The 25245-nt window shown below is 41.6% G+C and overlaps 1 protein-coding gene across 13 annotated transcripts in view; it reads right to left on the bottom strand.

Moving 5' to 3' along the window:
* Positions 1–25245, bottom strand: part of RTN4 (reticulon 4) — a 69835-nt gene that overhangs the window by 1158 nt on the left and 43432 nt on the right. For 8 of the 13 annotated variants that reach the window (XM_040553508.1, XM_040553513.1, XM_040553514.1 and 5 more), the window contains 5 exons: positions 10842–11049; positions 8081–8219; positions 2172–2241; positions 1491–1537; positions 306–364 (listed from right to left, as the gene is read on the bottom strand). In XM_040553508.1, the coding sequence (XP_040409442.1) occupies positions 306–364; positions 1491–1537; positions 2172–2241; positions 8081–8219; positions 10842–11049 (523 nt within the window). Of the gene's footprint in view, positions 1–305; positions 365–1490; positions 1538–2171; positions 2242–5153; positions 5165–8044; positions 8220–10841; positions 11050–14666; positions 14914–19156; positions 19599–21756; positions 25196–25245 lie in introns of those variants that run through there. The other 5 variants (XM_040553515.1, XM_040553516.1, XM_040553506.1 and 2 more) reach the window with 5 other exon arrangements.

Below are 25245 nucleotides of genomic sequence, written 5' to 3'. Positions count from 1 at the left end.
CATGGCAAACCAACTATTACACTGAGAAATTGATAGAACTGCTAAAGGCCTCCTTCGCTCACCCCACAGCTGCAACTGCTGAGGGCCTACAGTTTCACTACTATATAGATTTCTATTAAAAATAACATTGAACTTAAATGCATCTCCAAGAAAAGAGCTGATTTCATAACCATTCCATTTTAAGCAAAGAACTTTCTCCTCCCACAACTAGTATATATAATGCATTTGTTACATACAGAAGTAGCATGCATGCCAAGAACCTAAACATTATTTATGTTTAAATGAAAAACAAACAAAAAACTCACTTAGCCATCGCATCTTTGACATTCTTGTTCACTAGTCCCAAATAATGGTCAATTTGGGCCTGAAATTTAAGGTGAGAGATGTTAGAGACCAAGGCTTACCAACAGTTCCTTTGCTGCCTGGCAGGCAGTTACACACACCAAGACACGCCTTGCAGGAATGACCACTGATGGAAGGAAGCAGCTCAACAGTGTTTATTTCCCAGTTTGATGCTGCTCCAACGCAAGTACGCACAACCAAGGCCCGTGGTGAGGAGTGAGCAGTCAGCTCCTCTTTCTCCTCTGGGCACCACAGAGAAGGAAAGCTGCTTTGCTGTTGAACAGCTTACACCCTCCGAGAGCAGCCTTCAGCTTGTCAGGAGGATCGAGGAGCCCAGGCTAAGCCACACAAACTGTCCTTCATCTTTCCTTTCACTGCACAGTATTTAGCTCGTTTCTAGGGTCATACAGAGGTTGGAGAGGAGCCCGAGAAGCTCTCCCATCTTTTTAGAGCATTTCTTCCACCTTTCCTACATCCCAGACTGACCTCCAGGAGCAGAGTTGTTTTGGAAAGAGGAGAAGGAACTGCTAAGCCAGGGCTGGCTTCCCCCCCTCCTGTGCTATCACCTGCTGAAGACAGTCCCTGCTCAAGCTCTACTATTATTTAATCATAGTCATTTTATTTTGGCTTCTTCTTGCCACCTCTTCCTTTACATTAGTCTGTTGATAGAAGTATTAGACTGTGCCAAGCCTTTCCTGCTGCCTGCTTTAGCCAAATTACAAATTCCATGGGGCTTCAGGACACAAATCCTGAATACCAGCTCCAAAGTGTTTTTTTTTTTCTTCTCAGAAATTGGTTTAAAAGTACTTACATCAAGATTCACACACCCTGCCTACTGCTGCAGCAGGCCTGAACAAATCTGGATGAGAGGAAGAGAAGGCCTCCAGGTTAATCATGTTTTTTTCATAATCGTTTGCTGGGGAATCTGCCTTACACTTCCACCAAAAAGGAGGAGGGGAAAGCATGCACGGCCTGGACTTCCAAGTGAACTTGGTTCTCTTGGCTCTGGCAGTGACTCCTGATTAAAGGCCTCCATTTTAAAGACTTTAAAGAGTTTAGAAGAATAAAATGAATTTGTATTTTCTCCTGGTTTTGCTTCAATAGAGCTAACTTTATGGAATATTTAATGAACCTTATTGAACACTCACCTGATGTCTCTCATAAATAACAGGAACACTGAAGAGCGAAATCAAAGCTGGAAAAGAACAGATCAAAGGTATAAATATTGACAGAAGGAATGGTGCTCAGTTAAACAAAGACTAGCTTTCACACCTTGACATTTCTTTCAAAAAGGTACAACAAAAAGAAATAACTAGGCCACATACAAAAATTGTTGGCCGGTAATTTAAATAATCCCTGTTAAGGAGAAGCTGGGCTGCTCTCCAGGTCTTGTTAATGACACGCTAAGTCTGGTCACAGTTCACTTTTTCACTGTGGGTTAGGCACATTCTTCAGCAAGAATGCTTAGGTCAGTGGCACCACTGTCTGCACTGCTCTGGGCTACAAGAAACAAACTATCTTCAGTGGGAGGTGACCAGAGCTGATTTTGTACCCTCACCAAAGTTACAATATAGCAATGATATTAAAGAAAAGCTAACCCTGACAAGGAGATATGATGTCTGGAAAATGTGCAACTTCACAGAATTCAACACAATTCAAAATTATCCATTCTGCAGGGTTATCAATGTCCTAGAGAAAGGACACACAACTATATCATCTTGATACGCTCTCAAGAACACAGGAATAGCCTGGGAGTATCGGGCAGACTTCATTGCTTTTCCAGGGTTATTTTGTAATGCCAGGTATTTAACACAATTTAAAACACTTACCCAATATCAGTAATGTCAGACCATTAAACAAGGCACCAACATAAGTGAATACCCACATCAACACTGCAAACTGAAAAATAAAAAGCACATGTCAGCCTGTGACTGGTCTTACAAGAACATATTAGTTATACCAGTGAGGTAACTTCTCTAAATGCACATATGAAGCTGGAACACCCCAAACTCCACCCATGTGCATCTAATGTAATTACAGATGAGTGACGAGATGGCTGAAGGGTTTAGTAATGGGATATGTGGCCTCTTGTGTCTAGGTCATTGGGCTGAATTTGGCCCAAGTCAGCAGTGACCAAAAGCTGTCAGTACGTGGTGGCTGCTCAAGGCCCTCTGCGTGTACACAGCACTTCCAATATGGCATTTAAGAACGATGGGCAAACAGTTCCTACCTCCCACCCTTCGAAGACAGGAACAGGACAGGCAGGGAGGTTAAAGGGCTGGCACATGCCACAGCCCTTGGGGACAGAGCCAGAAGGAAAGCAGGTCATTTGGTTGCATGGCAGCCCAGCAGCCAACACACAAGCACATCAACCCTGGGGCTGCAAAGCCACTGGTGGCACTGCCCCACCACAGCCATGCTGCGGCTCAGCAGGGTGGTCTCCATGAACCACTGACTATGCTAGGCAGGGGCTTCTGCCACATTGGGTGAAAAATCTGTCTGGAAGGGAATGCGGCAAGGCTGGCTTGGGTGACTTTCTTCCCTTAAACAACACTAGGACTTAGAATACTACAATATTCACGAAAGAAAGAAGTCATCAGTGCCATAAAATGGAAGACAGCTGCAGGTCAGAGACAAACTCCAAAGAGAAGACTTTCCGTTAACACGCACCCAGCCCTTCCCGCTGCCGTTCGTGGTGCCTGCCCCAGCGCCGGCCTCGCTATTGCTCCCCCTGCCCTGCTGCCTCCACTCTTGTGCAGGCCCCATCGGGGGGAGGGTCTCGACCCTGCTTCAACAGTTTCGCACAGCTCTGAGGGAGTTAAACCCCACCAGCTTTCCACCAGGTGCAGAGTGACCCAAGCACACCTCTGACCTATACCAGGGCAGGAGCGGGCTGCAGGCTGCCAGCTCTATTTCTGTGTAGGATTCCTCCCTGAGGAAAACCAGCCCATTTCTTCTAGTGTTGCACAGCCCATAAGGAACAGAGCAGAAGCCAGGATTCGGATGTCAGATCTAGTGGATTTAGCAGCACTTATTTCTTGCTAAGCAGACAAGAACCCCAGCACTCTAATCAGCTAAGCATGTCTGGTTATTTTCTGGGCAAGACATCTGCAAAACAGTGGAAGGTGGTGCAGAGGCTGCAGATACATCCAAATCCAAAGATGTGGGCACAGACAGCAACTGAAGGTGAAGCACCGCAATAAGCAGGAGATGCAAAGGCAAAAGATGGGCACAAAGCACTGAAAAATAAAGACTGTAAGCTGAAGGACTGTGGGCAAAAGATGCAGACTACAGCTGAGTTACTCAGAAGTTATGCAGTCAGACATCCATTTTTAGCTTATCAGAAGACGCAAAATGTCCAAACCAAACAAAATCAACAGCCAACAGTAAGGGCAGGGCAGTAAAGACAGGTCTAGCTGCATGACCCCTGTAATGACAGTAAGTTTACTTCAAGAGCTTCATTCAAAGCTGATCCCATTCAAAATTCAGCAGTATTAATTGCAAATGATGCAGTTCTTTATCTGTCAGTTCTTTCCAGAGGTGACGCAAGTAGCACTAGAGGCACAAAGTTAACCCTCAGACAATGCTGCAATGTTACCATCAGCTGCATTTCCACTGAAGGAATTTGCAAGTTTATCAAGAAAAATAAAGCAGATTTCTCTAACCTCCCTCATGATTCATTCAAACCTTGGCCCAGTTCTGCTCTCTGCAGTGCCAGGGTGAGAGCTGGCTGCCAGCCTCTTTGCACAAGAACAACTTTACCAAAGCAAATCTCCACTTTCTGAGCAAGTCTGTCCCTGCAGCATGTCCCCTACCACAAAGACAGGAGGAAAGCCAACAACTGTTATACAGCAAAAAGCCCCCAAGTTTGTGAACACTCAGAACGACTCTCTCACAAAGCGTGCATTTGGTATTGTAAATCAGCTGGCTTCAAGCACACACAGTGAACCATTTTAACTGCTCTCTGAGCTCTCCCCTGCATGAGCACAGTTCCAGAAGCAAGGCACCACCCTGCCCAGGTAAACATTGATAACAGAGCTCAAGACTATGCCCATGTCAGAAAACAGTTCACGTAAGCAGTGGGGTAACAGAAACAAAATCAATCCAAAAGTCCAACAACTATCAGAACAATCACTGGAATATCAGTTAGTGAGCACTGAATTTATGGTCCCAGAAATATAAAAATCCTGAAGTTAACATTTGACTGACACTGGCATTGCATCTCCTAAAGTCTGTCCAAAGCAGTGCCAGGGTTTAATGACAAAATCTACAGTGTGTGAAGTTTCTGTCCACTTTGCCCATTTGTTCCAGGCAGGAGAGGGAACCACCGACCCCAGTGAGACCACCTCTCTTTGCCATATCCTGCTGACCGCTGTCAGTAAATGACAGCTGTTTTCTAAGCTGTGGCCACAAAAGCAAATGATCTTCAGCAAAACCCTCCAAAGCCCCCTCCCAAACCACCGCCTCTCCCTCCTCACACCTTTCTGACAGTTAAAACCAGGCTCCCAGGAATAAATGGACTCAATCTCAATCCCTCATTTACTTATGGTCTCTATTTTTTCCTAGAAATGAGACAAACTTACAAATGTGTAAAGGTTTACCTCAAGCATGCCTGAACACTTAAAGCTCTAAGATGAAAAAAAAAAAAAAAAGCTGAAAGCAACCCAGAACTAACCTACAAAGATAATATTGTTCTTCCCACATACTCAGAACAGGATAGAAGGAAGGCACAGGGCCCAAGCTCACCACTTGCATGTTACAATGATATGTGAACTAGCAACAAAACTGTGTATCTGAAGGACTGGATCCAGTCTTTGCCTACCTCATTCAGTGAGACTCCCTAGTACCCAAAGCATAAGGCAATTTAATGGCAAATCCAGAAAGGCCCATATATCAGTTTCTTTACTATAAACCACTTCAAATATAGCACAGAGCTCTATTTCTCAAAATATCAGTTGAGCAATGACAAATTGAAAGCAACTGTGCCCCAACGTCAGAAGAGAACTGCTACTGATTGCGCAGCCCAGGGTGAACTGCTCGATTACTGTGAGTCAGGACAAAGTGCAGCTCCTCCTGGGACCCTGACAAGGGCTCTTCTGAAATTTCCCCTGAAAAGCTATGAGGATCTTCTCCTTGTGCTGCATAAATATTTAGTACATTTTAAGACTTCCATGACTGAAGCACTGTTTAATAAAAAAAAAAAAAAAAAAAAAGATCTTAACGAGACAGATTTTACAGCCAGAACTATTATGCACAATAAACTAACCTGCAGACATTTTCTACATCAAAGCTCTTTAACTTTCATTATATACAAACATGCTGTTTCCTATGGTGAAGATGTTTAAACTACACGAGCCAGGCATATTTTTTTTTTAATAAAAAACAGAGCTGCTGTATTACATAAAACCTCAGCATCTTAATGTTCTCCTCAAGCACAAACTCTTCAAAATCAGCAACTGTAAATGGTCCTGACATTCACTGGTTTTATAGAGGGTTGCTCCCAACTACCATAAATTAGACTAATTAACCCACATAAAATGTTTTAAATGCCAGAACAGAGGGGAAGTGAATTATTTCATCTGAATAAAAATGTATTTCCTACATACCATACTATTTTAGAAGTGATTAGAGTGCCTTGAAGACATCTTGACTGGAATTAATTCTACTACTGGAAGACTTAATTTTTAAAACAGTGCTAAGTAAAACAGCAGTTGGCTATTCGCTGCTTCCCCTTCCTTACTGCAAGGGACTGTGAACTCTAAACAAATGGTGTGGAAATTCGCATAACTCAGATGAAGGATCATACCACAAAGGGCTTAATTATTGAAGAAATACAAGTGACCTTGTGACTACAAGGTTTTCTGTGATGTATCCAGTTGTTTAATAAGATCCAAATATGACTTCAGCAAAATAACCTTTTTTGAACACTGAAACTCAATGCCATTAAAAAGCGCAATAAACAGAGAATATGTTCCTTTCCTCCAAGTTTATGTTATCCAAATGCAGTTCTAGTCACATAACAACAATTCCCTTGACCAAGGCCACAGCGCTGCAGAGATGCACCGCAAGCACGCAGCCACTGAAGTGCAAAGGCAATCCAGCCTCTCACAGGCGGCAGGCAGGGCTGACATGGTTTAGCCATCCAAACCAAGCCCCAAGTGGGAACACCAGCAAGGCACAGATAGAAACAGGCTCATTTATGCCGTGCTGCCATAAAATGACTGCAGCAATATCAATCGTGTACAGAAAGGTGACCAGAAAATACGAATGCACAAGCACCTCATAAAAGTACTTTTATTGCACAGCCCTGTAGGAGTTGGAAGAATACTGCACAAAACCCTGGGCTAATCCTTCATCTCCTCTTCTCCTTCGGAGAACCTGAATCTTTTCTACGAGCACCAGATCACAGGTCATAACACCCAACATCCTTACACATCTTTTCCTCTTTCCAGAGGGAAAGGACTCTTCCTGGGGAAGACTTGGACAACATTATTTGCAATACCCACAGTACCAACTCCTCACTGTGCTTATGTAAGAGCAACTGCATGAGAAATGCATCTATATGAGAAACTGCATCTAGAAACTCTAAGATCCTGAGAACTATCTCCAATTTCTATTCCACAAATAAAACAGGGACTTTTACAGCCTTCCTATTTTATTCCAAGTTTCTCTACAAACCCCTTCTCTCATCCTCACAACAACTCAAAGGCCTTTGCAAAGCACTTTATAAGCAAGAGATTTACTGGAGGATAAATGCAACTTTATTTCAAGATTATGCAAACTGAAAAGCAAATGGACAACAAGTTGTACTCAGTAAAGGAAACAATTGTTTGAAAGACAAAGAAATGTGATAAGCTTGGCAGGAGAGAACATAACTCTCACAGAATAAAAATGAAGGATTTTCAGCCATTTTTACGTCATTTCTTGCTCTGCCACCTCAGTAAAGAGCACCTCAGTTTTGCTCTGCAACATTCAGTAAACTCTATTCAATACTAATTAAACATATACTAGGTATCTGTTAGGCTGTTTTGCATGCTTTATACAGAGTTGTTTCCAAAAAAACATTGCAGTAATTGGTATTGCTAAGAAAAACAACTATTTACACCCAAACCAAGTGACCGAAAGAAGTGTCCACCTTCCTAGTAAAGCACAGGCCTTATTCACTCCCATTTCTTCCAGTAAAAAATGGATAGAAAACTCCTGCTGTTCAAGGCAAGTAAATGTACATTAATTGACCACTTGCTAGTCTCTGTACAGAAACAAACCGAAAAACATAAACCAGACTGTGCCAGTCTAGCTGTAAACGGAGATATTTTTTTTAAGACAGTGAGTGAGAGAGAGGTGGTAGTGATGCATTCTGAATGCCCACACTGGAGCAGTGTCTTGTTTTCCTAAGATTTCTGCTTTTAAGCACCAGCAAGGAGGTGTAACAGCTCAACTGTATGCAGCCAAAGCTTATTTCAGTTTTCCATTCATTTTTACTGTACTGTCAAAATGAAGTACAAATAAAGCTAACCACTCCATGACTGCATTCAGTACTTAATGTATCTAAGAGAATGCTGCACTTGCTGAAAAACAACAAAAATTGGTACTTCCAGCAAGCAAACTAAAACTCGATACAGAGCCAAAGATGCTATTGTTCATTCACATTTGTAAGGACAAGCGGGCTTTGCTAACCTAGGTCAGCAAGGAATCTATTTACACAAGGCTGTCACATCTACAGCTGAAGTAAACTTACCTTCAGAGAATCAACTAAGTCATCGACTAGGAAGAGACGTCTCAGCTCTCTGACTGTGCCATTAACATGACCAAGCACAACATTACTGTATTTCTGAATAAGCTCTTCAGACACAGCTACGTCAGACTCCAAGTAAGCCCTGCAAGAAAGAATAGCTTATGAAACTGTACTGTAAGAGTACTGCCAAACAATATCAACATACAGCATGTTAGAAAAACCTCACTATATGTGGCATGCTACAAGTATAGAACAGAGCTAACCTAAGTTATTCTTGGAAGGTAAAAGCAAACCTCAAAAGAGGAAAAACACACCCATATCCTCTTAAAGAGAAAAGAATAAAGAGCTTCTCTCTCACAGCTCTGCTGTGCTAGTGTATTTACAAAGTCACATGCAGTCTTACCCGGAGACCAGGCAAAAAGACACGCTGGCTAGCACACACGAATGAACAGACAAGGCTAGCAAGTGGCCAAAACAGTTTCCAGCACCTCTGACACGTATACTGCTGTCTATCACGCTAATAAGGCCAACGTACATTTAAAATAAGAGACACAGATGGACAGGCTGGCAGGGGAGGAGGAGATCATTTACTGATTTTGCTACTGCATTAGGAAAAAGAAAGTTCTTAAGGCAACCTGAGACTCCTCTGGACTTGATATTTCTACGTTTCTCAAACAGAAACTATGTCCTACAAAATCAACATATCCATTCATACCGCTAGAAGACACTTCTGAAATCAGCATCACACTGTGACAAATACACTAATAAGGCATGGCAAAATGAGAATTTTTTATTGTTTGCTCAAAAAAACTTCTCACAATTAGTGACAGCAATTCTTTCAACAGAGAGATGTAAAATTGTGTCCGGTTAAGCGTTCTTTCCACTACACCGTGACATTTATCTGTAGTTGTTGTGGCTATGACAATTTAGACTCTTTAAATAAAGAGTAATTTATCTGATTTGTGCATTAGAGGGAGACGGAGTAATGCAGCACTCCTATCACAGGGTGCTCATTTTACAGTTACTACACCTTAACTATTACTTTCAGTTGGGGATTCTGCTTTGGGGTGGGAGGTTATGTTTGTGTTTTTGATTATCTCCTATTATGCATAGCAGACATAAAATGGAGTCTCCTACATATATTAGTAAGGCAAAGCTAAACATTGCCTTGTGTTAAGTTCAAAGCAAATTAAAATACTCTCAATGGTAACTACACAGGGCAGCCATTTCAAGGCTACATTTCTGCTGTCCACATTTGGCTTGAATCTGCACAGCCATCTCAGCTCATCAGCAGGAGATTTGGTACTTGAATCAAAAGGTACATCGATCTCATGGATGTCTCTTCATTGTCAAACTAAATTCAAGTAAAAGCATCCTTCCTGCAGTTGAAAAGCAACCAGGGATGTTGGAAAAGAATGTCTGGAAGCTTCTTAGGAATATCAGTATTTTTAAAAATAAACTGCTTAAAAAGCACAGAGCAAACCGGATTTCCACTGGGAATTATTCACCCTAATAAGAAACAAAGGCCTTAATGGTTTTGTTTTGCAAAAGATACATATTTCATGCTGCTACTCTGAATATTATTGTCAATTGGCCAGATGTATTTTTTTCTAAGCTTGAAAACAAATACTTTTCCCCTCAGAGTTTTGTCCCACCGTTGTTTTAGGTAGAGATTGGCTTCTACTGGCTAAATGAGCCACTACATGTAGACGAGGAGAAAAAATAAAAACAAAACTCAAGAAAATATTTTACTTTGTCTTACTAAAGATGAGAGGAAGAAAAAGAATGACTGGAAACACCACAAAATGAGTAAGACGGCTGTAAATAGCAGGGCAAGCAGGATTTTCTGAAAGATGCAAGGGAAATTCAGACTGAACCACTTCATTTGTTAAAAAGGGAGAAAAGCAAGAGCAGTGTGGGATAGGGCTAGCATGCACTCTTAGCAATTAGTCTAACCCACCAATATATTTATTTCTCTTAAGATGCAGCTCTGCAATAATGGGCACCACTGTACTCTACACAGTTAGAGCATGATTACCAAGCAAGCTGCATTCCCCCCTCAGGGAAGTGCACACATGGTGTACCCCAAGGACTTAGCTCAGCACTCAGAACCACTTAAAACCACTTAATCCTACAATTCAACTCCTCAATCCTTAGAAATTTCTTCAGAGTCCAGGTTTCTGGATTTCTTATCTGGGCAGGCTGCAATGAACCTGGATTCCGCTGATCACAAGGCAGCCTTGCATATGGAGAACACAGCTCTGCTGTTACGTGCTAATACATAACTTAAAGAGTATTCTGAAGTTTCAAAAAGATACAAGTACCCCCTACTACATTTATTCTATTTTTTTTGCTAAATAAATTGCATTGGAAGTGCTGAAGTAATATTTACATTTTGTACATCATCTGCCACTGGTTCACATTCTGAAGACTACGCCACTCCAAAATGCACAAATTATTCCATTAGGTTGGAATATGTTTTTTTGTTGTTCTGTTTTTAAATGCAAATTAGGACACTCTAGCACTGCCAGGAAAATCCCCTGTACCAAGTGCTCAATTCATTTGCTTTTCCACTGTGTTTGCCTCCTGAGAAAAACTGAAAGCAGTGTAGTCGTAGGCTGGGTGACCGATTTTTCAGTACAGAGGCTATTTACATTATTATGCAACATAGTATGGCATATGTCATTTACTGCTCATAACAGCACCAACAGTGCTGTGCCCCAAAACAACACACGTTTTTTCTTAATTATAAGAAAAACCTCACCTAAACGGGTGGCCTTCATCGGACTTTTGGATTGCCTGGATGACTCCCTTGTATATCCTAAAGCTGATGGTCACAGAAAGCAGGGCCAAGGCAATGTAAGCAGTCACGCTCACGATGCTGAACACTGTTAACGAGAGCAGCAGGAACAAGCTGGCACCAAACACCACTCCTGTCTTCTTAATGTCTCGCCAGTAAAGGAGGTCAACAACTAAAAATTAAAAAAGGTAAGAAATTAGTACAAGATACCTTTTGCATCCATATGAAAACAGAAAATGTCATTCACTTGACTGCTGAGAGTCATCAAGAACGGAACTCGCAATCTCACTATCAAACGAGAGCTGAAATTACAACTAGAAATAGGTTATTGTAGCACTGCTTTTGCATTGGAATTCAGATTATTGGAATTATTGATGTTAGGATTACCTGAAATTTAACTGCTAAAATTTAAGAACGATTCTGCCCCTAAGCGATGTCAGAATTAATCTCTTCAACTGCAGTGCTGTGTTGTGCATAAGAACCACAGCAGTTTCTGCTTCATTTAATTTTATTTTTGTGGAGGCCACTTACTGAAGAGGTTAATTCTGATTCCCTGTTAGGACAAATGACACAGACATTAACAGATCTCTACACATGGTATCATTGCAAGTCCAACAGAGGCAAAAACATCAACAGTTTGTTTTGTTTCCTTTTGACTGAAGAAGTTCCCTCGGGAGTACATGGTGTTGTGACAGAATGAGCCATTAAGAGGGACTAACCTCACTCTAATTTCAATTCAGGACAAATCTGCTGTGCTACAAATGCAAAATCCTTCATTTATAAACCAAGTTTATTTTTTCCCTAAGTGACAGTCAGCTGAGAATGCTGTATTATGCCATTTTCAGCATCACCATTTAAAGCAAACTACACCCTTGCATAAGTCATAGGTAACGGCTTAGTGCATCAATTGCAGGGTTTTTTTTTGTTTGGTTGGTTTTGGTGTGGGGGGTTTTCTGGGTGGGGAGGTTTGTTAAAAAATTTGTTCAAGAAATCCACCAAACATCATTCTCCATTGCTGAGTACACAACTGTGCAGAATCACCTAGTCTGGTCTAGTTTTATACTTCATGGTGAGATAACACAACAAAATTCACTCTTCATGGTTTCTACTTCCACAGCTGATCAGGTTTCACGAGAATATACTCCTCTTCTGCATCAAAACTGCTTGTTAATAGTGGTAACGTAAGAGTTATTAAATGCAGAACTCAAGACGAATTACAAACAAGCTATTACTGCTGTTACAACACAATCTTAGTAAATCCTGTCCTAGACATTGCAGAAGTTAACTGTAAAATAGTGTATTACAATTCAGAACAGGATTCTTACTCTAAATTACTGTAAACAAAGCAATTCAAAAACAGTATGATTATTATTTCTTGCAGGATGAAAGTGTGCTAATGCACCAACATTAAATAACTTAGTAGCCTCTTTAGGGAAACATCTGCATAATCCTTTTGTAGGTATAACACAACAACGCCACTGGAGCAATTTCACGTGTTTCAGAAGCTGACGTCCTTTCTTAATTATTTCTGTATGGAAACCACACTGAGCAGCAGGCACTACAAAAATGAAAACTCTGGTCAGAAACTTAGGGAAGCCATTTTCGTAATGCTAAATATTTTACCTAAATATTTAAATTAATGTATTGGTAGAAATTTCCTCAAGCTCTACAATCAGGTTACAGTTACATGAACGCTTTAAATTTGTCATAAGCCAAAACTGCTGTTGAAAGAAATGGTCTCAGCCCTCCACCACTCAGTCCCGTTACTTTCTTCTGCACAGCCATACACAGAACCAGCCTGGTTCTCTGCACGCAGCCAACCACCAGTGGAACAAATACAACAACACACCAACGAAGCAGTCGGCCAGATCAGATTCTGGATGCGGTTCACCATGTGACCCTGCAGACATATGGGGTGAGAGATAGAGCAGCCAACCGAAGGAGGTGACACTCCTGCTCTCAGAACAGCATCAGTTTAAAGTCCTTGTCAAACTGCAGCCCAACGTATCCCCAAGCACTCTGATGACCCATTACTCCTCTGGGTCTCTTCCTGCTACAAAGCTGCGCTTCTATCTTCCCTGTCAAACAAACGAAGCTCTAAGCCAAGGCAAGACAAGTACTTTTCTTTACTATTTGTAAAAATCAAACAAACAAAAAGTAAGTCTGAGTAAAATTCCTTTGGTATGAACTATAAACCCTACATTTAACAACATTTTATTTGGTTTCTTTGGCTCTAATCACAGAAGTGTCTATCAGTGTCTCTGTACACCTTACATTAGCAAGTTCAGCATGCAGAAGGCAGCTAGGGATGAAGTTGTGAGCATGACCTACAAACCACTGGAAACTGAAGAGCCCTTCCAAAACTGAGCCGCAAGTATCCCTAACACTTGGGTGAGATTTTCAAAAACCATCTTGACAAAAAACATTGGTGGACATTTTGCTCCTAAATCATGCAAAAATCTTTGATTTTTTTCCCTGAGTATTTGCTTCAGATACTGAAACTACATTTATTTTTAAATGGTGCAATTTGAGCATCCATACATTAATATTAGGGTGATGTTCATGTGACACACTAAGCATGGCCGTACTCTCCTTCTGCAGATGACATTAGCTCTATAAATGCAATACTCCCCTCTCTGTAACACAATTTTAAAGCATCTACGCTGGTAGAGGGTTCTTACTGCTTCATAGGAAACCACGTATTACAACTGGTAGCGTGTTATACCTGAACCCAGTTATAAAAATGTAAAGACAGTAATTCATCTGTATGACAGTTTCCAAAATAGGAGAAACAAAGGCAAATTGCTGGAATTAAAGCACACCACAAACACCAAATGGCTTCCAGCAACCTATCTTCAGGTCTTTTGTTCTCAGTAATAAGAAAAATCCCCAAGCTAGGACCTCCCAGACCACAGTTAAGCTGCACCAGAAGACTTTTCCCCCTCAGTTAAGCTGCACAAGAAGACTTTTCCCCCTCACTCTGTCTCCACTCCATTTGGAGAACGATCAAATCAACCTTCATGTCACGACATGTGTATCTTGTTTCATAGTGAATTCTTCAAAGGGAAATTTGGTGTTATATATCACCTGAAAAATGGAATTGTAATTTTTAGTCCAGAGAGTAAATGGTGAAATTGATTTTTTTTTTTTCTCCGATTGATCTGAAACAGGTATTTGCATTTCTTTCTAAAGTAAAAGAAAAGGTTAAAAGCATTACTATAAGCAGCTTTCTGGTGTTAACTTAAACATAAGATATTAACAGCAGATTAAAAAAAAAAAAAAGACTCCCAAGAACAGCACTGCCAAGCAGCCTCTCCTCACTGAAACTGTTTTAAGCTCTATTTTATACAACATGAACTATAATCTCATGCATTTAATGCAAGTATTCCAGGCCTATTCTAAAGCAAGAACAGCTGCCTACATTTGGTAAGCACGAACTGTCACTTGGCATATCTAAAAATAGTACTGCTAGCATCCGTGCCTTACATGCAGAACTCATCCAATTACATTTTGCTTATAAAGCAAGTGCCATGATAGCGGGTTTATCACTGTATTTTTTGAAGTCTCTTCTTTCTTTCACAGACAATTATCTTAAAACTGAATAATTGCATACAGTTTCTTGATGACAAAAATAGTGGTTTAATATATTTAACCTGACAATCCTCTTTAAAAAAAACGAACCAAGTAATCCACTCTTTTTTTAGAAAGAGAAATTAAAAGCCTCAAGATCTACAACAGAGCTTAATTCACACACATGAAACGAACCAAAAAAAAAAAGGGGGGACTAACCAATTTTGGCATCCATCTTGAGTTTGCTTGCATGCACCCAGATCTTGTACAGCTGACTACCCAACGCCTTTTCACTTCCTGCTGGGGCATTCAAAGGTCAGCAGATATACGCAACTGCCTGCCTGCTCACTGCGTCTCGCTGCGAGCGCGAAATCTCGCAGGCGAGCAGGAGGCTCGCAGCCCGCAGCCAATAGCCGCCTCTCTACTAAGTCCTCAGAACGCAGCTGCCGGGCAGAGATGCGTGCCTACAATGAACAACTACTCTGCATGCAGCCTTTAAGAACAAACAAACAAAGGGCTTCAGCACCATATAAAGACTATTTGTCTAAAGGGAGAATGAAGATTTAAAAAAAACGCAAGCAGCGTGTGATTTACAAACATTGTGCGAACAACAGCCATTACACTAGAATCTTTCTGTAATCTGAAATGCAAGCAGAAAATCCTTATATTCTTCAAATAATAGTAAAAATAGCTTAGACACACAAATAGAAGCCTTTTCTGGATCAAGTTAAGAACAGCGTTGTACTAACACAGAAGTTGAATACAAGCATTGAGAACAGGCAGCTCCCAAATGCATCTATGGTGCTAAAGGACAACTGTCATCATGACCATTAGGACCACAGTAGGTAAATTGCTGCCAATTTCTTTTCAGAGGGGCACTTTCCAGCTCCTTTAATTAAACTTCTTATTCACTTATGACAGTGATCTTCACGTTTCCACAGATACTTCGTGAAGAGTACCTGGCAGGTGAGGTCTGAAGCCACATTTTGCTTCCCAAGCTTGATCAAGCAGCTGTGGGGCAGACTGGGCTGGAAAACTCCAGCCCCAGGGAGAAGTCAGGAGCAGAGCGGTGAGGAGCCAGCCCGGAGCCCTGCGGAGCCCCAAAGCACTCACCTCTGGGAAGCAGCTCAGGTTCAAACCTAGAGGCACCCCAACAAACTGGTCATTAATTTGGAGGGCCTGCTGGAAAAGACATCTGCATGAAAGGGAAGCCTGTGCTTCTCTTTGCTACAGAAAGACAGCTAGCAGGACACTACTTACTGCTGGTGATGGAGTGGCAAGAATGCTAACCTGGAGACACGCTGCAAGCAGCACGCAGTCAGAGAGTGATGTTACACCCAGGTAACCAAACCAGAGCAGATCCCTGACATTACAGTTCTGCCAGATATTGCCTATGTATTGAAATACCCCACCTGAAAGCAATTTCAATAATACTACAGAGAAGGTCTTAAATGTGTCTCATCGGGTGGTCAAAGCCTTCCAAGCACAGACACCATTAGCACACTCAGGTTTCACATTTTAAAGACTTCCCACATCAGAATGACAAGGTTACCTTTTTTTTTTTTTTTTTTCAAATTGTGGTTGCCATTGTAAGCAGGAGCAGTTACAGAGTGGGCTACTTTACCCTGATCAGATACTGGGAGCCAGATGGGTCTTGCTGCAAGTCAGCAAACACCAAACCAACCCCAAGCTGGAAACACAGTGTGGTCATGGCATGACCGCACGTGGTGCCAAGCTTGTGGGGCCGGCTCCAACCCACAGAGCCTTCCCTGTCCTCGGGAGAGGCACTACAAAGGAGCACCAAGTCCAGCAGGACCGACAGGCCGACCTGCAGCCCAAAGGTCAGACGGCAAGCCTGGATCATACACCTTTCAGACCTGGCACGTCTGCCCCACAATCCCCAGCAATGAAAAAATGATACAGATTCCACAAAGTACATGCTAGAATGAAAATGAAGTCCAACACTACCAGGTTACCCACCCCCCAAATGCAAATACTATCTAACAATTTTAATTGAGCCACTGCAATATGTTTTCTTTCATTTCTACTTAATCGTATACCCATGGATGCGTGCACTCACACACAACATATGAACTGAGGAAACCATTCTGAAGTCCTGTTTACACCTCATGAAATTTTGAAAATCAAAGGCTGCATGAGCCTATGCAACCCTTTCCACCTTTTATGAAATCTAAACCAGAACTCAAGAGATATTTTCAGTATATGAATCCAAAAAATAAATAAATAATAATACTCCTGATACTCCTGGGATAGCCTGGGTGTACAGCTGTGGTGTTCATCCTATCATTACTATCATTCAGCCATTAAAACCTGACAACCCACTGAAATTATTAAAAAAATAATAATCCATTCTAGACACTTCAGTACTGATTACTCCATGGGGGCTGTCTTTAAACGTGCTAAAAATAAAAGTGTTGCCATCCCCAGGGTAAACTTATTTCACCCTGCTTATCTCGATGATCAATACCACAGGTAGGGGAGTTTACCACTTTCACTGTGCTGCTTTCTCAACTACTACGGCTGTACCAGAAGAAACATGCATATCAAAAACAAGTTTAAGATTATTTTAAGTAGAAAGTAGTGCTCTAGGTAGAAAATCTAACTATGAACCATACTTTTGGCTCTTCTCTGATTTTAGATTTGATTGTTACTTCATTTTTTTAAGTTTATTTTTAAGCATGGAAAAAAAGCATGTTGCAATATTTGCTTCTATATTTATTTTGTGGCAAGGTGAATAGTGTCATCAGTCCCTGAACTTTACCCATCAGTTTCCACGCTGCTGGAGCCTGACCTAACAAAATAAGAAAACATGAAAGAGGACTTCTGCATCTCTTCATAAACAAATGCTAACAGAAACCACACTAGCATAGTCACAAAAGGAGAGGAACCAGACTGTTCTGCTTCCCCAGAAAACCTTCTTCTTGCTCTGCTTCCATTTTCTTACAGACCCTGACTGTACCAGTTGTATTATAATTAAGCCTCAAATCAGTAGGGACTTCCTTGGAGGGAGAAACGTCACAAAAACAGCTTCCTCCACCTAACAGGATGCCATTCTGTAAGAACAAAGAGGTGGGGAAGAGGAATTTAAAACACTGCTTTCAAACAGTTATACCAGCACAAAACATATGTGAAGGACAGGTTCAGTTTTGCTTTGTCCATTTGTTACCACTCCCAGAACATGCTGATCAGGTCCACGCTTTGCATAGAAGCCTGCAGACCCCAGGCCACTGGCCTCCCCACAGCTCATCTCCCCTCCATGCAGCAGCAGCGCACAGCTTACAGGGCTTGGCGTAACCCCCTGAGTACCCTCCTGTGCAATAAAGGCACGCTCATGATTGGCAACTCATTAATTTTAATCCAAGAAAGACTCTATTATTCTCAAGGCCTTGAATTCTGGGTTAGGAAACGCCTGCTTTCAGTTGCAGCAAGGGACAGACTACTGCCAATCCTGCTTGTTGGGTTGCAAAAGCAAGCCTGAAAATGGGGCCAAAGTGCCCAAAGGTAACGCGTTCAATTTTCACAGAATTCTTCCAACCCCACCCTCTTTTCAGTTTTTTAAACCCAAGAATTTCACGCCTGACATAGGGAGTGCTGAACATTTAAAATAATTACACATTAATACATATTACAAAACACTGCAGGGTATTTTTTCCTAATATTTTACAGCCCTTTAATGAAAGCTTACAACTGAGACTGGCTGTCTTCAGGGTGAAGATTTTTCACCTGCAGCATTTTTTTTTCTACATATTTAAATTCTGATAGAGCATTTTACAGATTCTAGACAGCTGGCAATTTTGCCTGAGGGAAAAAAAAAAAAACACCATAAATTTGAATCAATAATTATAAAAAGAGGAAAACTTCCCAAATACAAGTACCAAGCACGACAGGGACCTTTAAGAAGTTTAGTATCCAGAGATAATTAAAATTTTTTAAAGCTTGTCTTGTTGATAAAGTTTGAAGATTATGCATTTGAATAAGGCTTAAACTCTTACACACTGAGCAGTAATCATGATCCACAGAGATTTACAATGGTGATCTCCCATTGGTGGTTACAGGAACAAAGGTCAGCACCACACTAATTTAAGGCTAGCTACTTATTTACCTGAAACAATTTGATATTAGACCTTTAAGTTCCGAAAATCTGGCACACTTTTACCTAGAATCCAACAGAATTACAAAAAATCCTAAGCAAACACAATTAACAGTAGACCCCAAACATGGTATATACCAAAGGGAAAAAAAACAGTCTGCTATAGCCTGCATACAATTTGTCCTCATAAAATCACTGAACTGCATGACCTGCAAACATGAGATTCTTTTGAGCTAATGGTTAATATTATTAAATTATTAATAACCTAGGAATTTCAACAACTAAAATCAGACTATGCTGGTATTTGTGCAACGCATACCAAAAGAAGCTGTTCTTTAATACGTTCTGTAGGACTGGAAAAGATCTGCAGTGCCACACAAGCTATTTCACCTACATAAATAATTTATTCTTTCTGCATTGCTTGTGTTTATCCATTCTAACCTACAGCTTTTACAATTTTACATATACTACAAAGAGAACTTACATCTTCAGATACATTTCACCATCAAATACATGCTACAAATACCATTTGTTAAAAGCAACCTGCAGCATCTTTAGCTTAAAAAAAAAAACGGAAAAAAGGTAAAAGAACAAATACCCTTATCCTTCCAACTGCTCGGCTGACTGTCCATCTCTCCCAGCGATCTACCCTCCAGCTGTGATTATCAATTATGCATACCAACAGGACAGCTGCAAGAGGAGAAATCTACAGCCTGGGATGGCAAACATGGGCTTTCCCAGCAGCGTCTGCAGTCTGCTGCTGCACTGGTGCTGCAGGAGGCCAGTCAGCTGACGGCGCGGGGTGTGGAGCACGGCTGACGCAGTGCGAGCTGTAACCAGGCTGCTAACGCTGCTCCGGCACCGAGGCAGAAAGGCAATCCCCGGCTGCTGCAGCCATTTGCTTCTCACTGCTCAACAGAACTGAAAAGATGCAGGGTGGAGGAAGAGACCGCCGACACCCGCACGAAGGGAGGCAGCAGCTGACTCAACCCTGCGGAGCAGCACCGCAGCATTGGGAACACCGGTGCAGTGAGGCTCAGAGCAGCCTAAAGGAGCTGGACCGCCCTAAGCAGCTTTTCACAACGGCGTGGCACTCGAAGTGGCAATCCACCAAACAAGCGTGGAACAGATTGCTTTTCAAGCAATGGTAAATGCACACTCACACATCTGCTCCGTGTAGACTTTTCCCTCGTTTTAAAAACAAACGTCTGACTGCGTATGTGACTAACAAACATCTTTGTAACACACCTCTCCCTTTAAATAAAAAAAAAAGAAGCCTAAAGGAAAACACAGTAGGACCTTACCCATGCCTGTAATAAAAGCAAGGGGCTCATGAAGAATATAAGTCTTTTTTGCTGGTATCTTTAGTCCTTATGAACTGTTCAGACATATTTAATTTCAGTGAAGCACAGACTGAGAACAGCTATCTCGCCCTCTACCTAATGCCTGCAGACTAACATCTCCTCTTTTTATTTTAAATCAGCATCCTATGTTGTCAGCTACAGATCTGACAATTAAATTTTCCCATCGCTTAAATGAAAATGAGAACAACCCATAGGTTTATACTACTAACATGTAAGAAGTAACACAAAGTATTGTACAGACATGAGATGAACAAAAACTAGAAACTCAAAATCTGAAAGAGCTGTGAGAACCACGTTGTCCTTCTGTTTTCCATTCATGCAGAAAAATGTATGGCTACTCTCTAGCAGGGAGTCTCTCTTTAATACTTGTGGCTGACAAGAAAAAAAAGATGCACTAAAAACTCCCCACTGCTGCTCTAACACCTCTTAAAAAATTGATAAGTTATTTTCAAATGAATAAGAAAAGGACATTCAGACATTTCCATGGAAATCCTGCAGAATGGCTGGGATGGGGATGCTGATCACTCCATAAAGAGCCACTTTTAGTTTTCCAGTAGAAGAGACAATCTCATGTGGAGAAAGATTACCACAAAATTAACTGAAAACCCTATATATTGCTTCAATTACTACACAGATTTAAAGACTCCTTTTTATGGCAGGATTGATTACATATATTTTTAATTTATAGAAGATATGCATTTCATTCTCAATTCCAACAGGCAAATCAAAACCCATAAGAGGGGCATGCGAAATGTACACTCAAACATCGTAGTGCAAGAAAACTCGGAGAGTTACCCTATAGTGAAAAAGTACAAAACATGTCTAAAAACCTGCTTCTGTCTCTGAGCTGAAACTCCTAATACTGACTGGAAGCCACCAAAAGCTGTGTTTCTCCCCTCACCCTTCAGATAGCTGCGCTATCACTAAATTAATTAGATGCTTTCAGAAAGTTCCTTCCACTGGTTGCCAAATTTCTACAGACACACGACCAAAACCTCCTCGCTTCTCCTTCGCCTTCCTTCCGCCACATCCTTCTCCAGGAAGGTTCCTGCAGCACAGAACTGCCCCAGCAGCGGGCGCTGAGCCACATCACCGGCCCTGCCTCCCAGCCCAAAGGGGCACCAACTCCCTTGGCAGGAATTTCTCCCTGGCCTCCTGAGCCAGCTCTTGACTATTTGCATTCTCAGCCTTCATTGCTACCACTCCATGCAAATGATACCTAAAATGAAGTCAGAATGCCCTTGCACTCACATCTCCCATGCCAGGCAAGATACACACACCCCTGTAATGCTACCCTACATCTGCGCCAACTGAGCGCCGGCACCGTGCCAGGAGTCCTGTCTAAGCTTCATTGCATCTGCATGTTTCTGCCCCAACATCCAGGCTAGAGCTCCCCAACCAACAGGCTAGTTACAGAACAATATTACCAAGTGACCCAGACAAATCAAACAGATGCAATGACGTTCAAAACGCGTCCCTCTGCTGATGCACCTATGTTCAAAGGTACTGCATGGCGGGTGCCTTACTCACCAAACCATCATTAAATCTCCTGCAGCAGCTGCCTGTTACATTCCTGGCTTGGAGCAGGGGAGCGCTTGGATGGCTACCTGATTCTGCTTGCACCTGACATCGCACTCAGCGCTGGCCACCCATCTGTGCTTCTGGGAAAGCTGATAATTTACCACAAACACTCCATTTTCTCCATAATTCTTCCACACACAAAATGCCTCGATCTGAACTCTACAAAAGCCTTTACCTCTCAACAGGGGTGACCTGAGCTCCAGTGAAACACAGCAGGTCTAGGGCTTTCCTTCATGAGGACTTCACTCAAGGCTTTTGCTTTTAATTCTTCCTGCTCCTCCCTGGAGTCTCTGCACTGGAAGAGAAGTCTCTATTTATGATGCCCTCAAGAGCCAAATAATCTAAAAATATAACCAGGTGAAAGTAAATCATGATTTTATGTTGAATTAAATGGTATTTTACAAATAACCTGCTCCTGAAGGAAACTGATCAGAGGCATTCTAGGGTATTTTTCCCTCAGTCAAACAAAAAACAAAACCAATGCTTCCCATCTGCTGAATGGCTCTACTTAAGTGAGCTACAAATATGAAACAGAAATGAACCAAGTGGATGCAGTGCTGGTGTAAGACAGCATTTCTAATTTCTTTTACACTTCATGTAACAGCAACGACCTGGTTTGCTGTTGCAGAACCACAGGATGTATTTTATTTCTGCCCTTACAGTCTGGGAGTAAAAAGACAAGCTTTGCCACGATTACCACTCAGCTACCCTCTCAAAGCACAATGAATATACCCCCTCAAAAAGATATGAAATATATAAGGTATCAGTACTTTGCTGTATTTCTGTAATTCAAGTACCGAGCACCGTTAGCACGCACAAGTGAGAGCTCTGTAAGCCTGTACAATCTAGTGTTAACCCCAGCATATCCAAACACATCTGCAGAGAACAATTTTTCAAAAGCACCATGAAACATGGGTTTCCTGTGAAACTGACTGCCTGATAGTTGACTTCTCAAAGCCATTTCTTAACTTCCTGCAACGCTTAGCACAAACAGTCTGAGTAATTTAAACTGCTTACGTAGTTACACTGAGGTACGCAACTAGACGTCACGAACACGAGTTTAGGTTTTGGGGACACTACGGCATACTTTGAGTTTGCAATTTGGTAAAATAAAAAACTCTGTGTGCCATGCATCAAAAAAAGGTTATGGAACGGTGTTTTTCTAGCATATTCATGCGAACTAACTGCCTCTATCCGGAAGTAAATAGGTGTTAGAGTAAAGAAAGTCTGCACACAAAAGGGCTAAGATTTGTAACAGGTTCCATGTGAATATTAAGTGAACTTCAACATGTCAGAATTTCTCAAAACCTTGAATACAGTCCTCTGGAAGTCATATTGAGCTCCTGTTCCTTTACAAACACTAGATGGCATCAAAGCCCTCTTTAACGAACATGCTGTAAAATGACTGCCCATAGCCCCCACTGCACCACAGCCATACACACACCCCACAGAAACAAGGCCTGACAGAAGCTGCAACTGTGCCTGCTGGGGCACTGGGCGGCAGCATCGGAACAAGGAGGGAAGGGCCCCTCTGAAGGCACAGCAGTTTTATGGAGATGGAACATACAGGTTTTAAAGTCCAGTCGGAAGCATGAGAGCGAAGCAGCAGGGTTATCCGCTACAAAGCTAATACAGCCCAAATTGAAAAATTAAGGCAAAAAAAAGCCCACGCTTGTCATGATCTCTTAAGGTGACACTCAAGTGTTCAACAGTCATAGGCACTGGTGTTGCAGAGGAAAAGGAGTGGTCTTTGCCATTGAAACTACTATAAGTAGCAATGTCTTAAATGGAGATAGGCTTCTTTATAGTTTAGTTCTGAATTACTTTTGGCAATTTTTTTTTAAATCTGCGCCCCCATGAAGTACAAGGCCCCTGTGGTCTGACACCATTACAGAACACAACAGGCAACCCACAGCTCTGCCAGGCAGCATTAAACAAATCCAGTGCTACCAGTGAGACTGTTAAAAGCTTTGCATGCTTTACTGGAGTGATGGTTTTTATTAAAAACAAAATCTGCAATCATTTTTGGGTTGCTGTTGGCTCCCTGCAGTCCACTGGGACAGTCAGAAGTTACAACTGCACATGCACAGAGGTATGCTTGCATTTCAGTCAGCTTTCAACAAACAGGACTGGTAAGTATTTGAGAGCATCACAATAAAGCTAGACTCAGAAGCACAAACACACACACAGATCCTCTCTTGGCCCTGTGAATTACCACCTTCCTTTCTGAAAGGGTGGAAAGCAACTAAGTGTTCTTTGGTTTGTTACTCTGCCTCCTACTTTGTGCTTAAGTAATTTGGTATTAAAATCAAATTTTATTCAAGGCTTGTGGTCAGAATCTTGAGGCAGGTCCCAGAAGCCCAGTTCCATGTTCTATAATACAGCAAACATGAGCAAAAAACAGCACACACTTTAAATAGCAAGCAAAAATCTAGAAATGAAAATCATCATTTTTTTCATATTCTCATCTGTTTAACTTTAAGAAAATGTTCCTCTATAATAAGGCAGAAAAATATTTTTTCTTCCCAAATAATACAGCATGTCAAAAAGTACAACTGCTTTATAGGGTGAATACAACCACTGACAGAGACTGCAGACAGTTCCGCAGTTCCAAGCCCCACGCCTGGCCCAGCTCCTGCCCCTCAGCTAACATAACTGCAGGACAGATGGGTGCCCTGTCACAGCACCATGCCACTAGACAGGAGAACGCAGACAGTCTTCAACTCCCTTCTCTCCTTTATGCGCAGCTTCCCCGGCAGTTTCATACAGACAGAACAGCAACAGCTGTGTCCTTGTCAGACCCAAAGACTTCCTGTTAAAAGAACTAACAAAAAAGCTCAAATATATACATGTAACATTCAGGGTTTCTTTTTGTTTGTTGGTTTTAATCTCTTCACTAACATTTTTGCATGAAGACTTTTTGTCCAAACATTTGATTTTATTAGAAAAAAATTAATTGTGCTTTCTGCAGTAATAGGTTTTAGTGGGAAAGCTTCTGGTGCTAGACTGTAAAGCAGCAGCAGAGTACTGTGACATCAGAAAGCAAAGTACTCCTCTGGTCTACAAGAAGCTGGAGCTTCACAATCCATTCAGTGTAGAATGCAAGGGAAATTGACAGCAGTCTTATCCTTTCTTAATTCTCTGCTACTTTAATTACCACATCACCAGCTGAAATATTAACTACATTGAAATGCAAGTCCTACATGAAAGCTATCATCTGTGCTGTATGTAAACCAATTTTAATGTTTGCAGGATACTGAACTTCTTACTGGCCACTTTCCTACTAACCTGAACAAGTAACTCCCTCATGTGTGCTATTTATTTTAAACCTCTGGCCTTGATCTAATAAAAGCTGCAAGTCATGTTGAGTGGAGCTGTACAGTTTCTTTTCCATATTCCAGACACAAGTTGTACATATCACAGCAGAAATGATATTCTCCTAAATTTCAAAGTCTGATGATTACCTGAATTCTGTATAAAAAGAAAAATGCCCTTCAAATTGTGCACATGGAGCAGACCGAGACACTGCGTTTGGCTTACTATCATGTAGTAAGAGCAGATTTGGAAGGCCATCTAATGCCCAGCCTGCAGACAATCACAGAAGAGCTTGCAGTGAGTAGTGACTTATTTCTGCATCAACAGATCACCAGCAGGAGAACTGAAGGAGAAACCTGAAGACAGTGAGTCCAGCCCTGACAAACAGGAAAAAAAAGTACTAAAGCAGTCAGAATATGAAAAAGCT

The sequence above is a fragment of the Cygnus olor genome, chromosome 3 (genome assembly GCF_009769625.2).
Source record: "Cygnus olor isolate bCygOlo1 chromosome 3, bCygOlo1.pri.v2, whole genome shotgun sequence".
Lineage (NCBI taxonomy): Eukaryota > Metazoa > Chordata > Aves > Anseriformes > Anatidae > Cygnus > Cygnus olor.
This window is presented reverse-complemented; position numbering and strand designations above follow the sequence as displayed.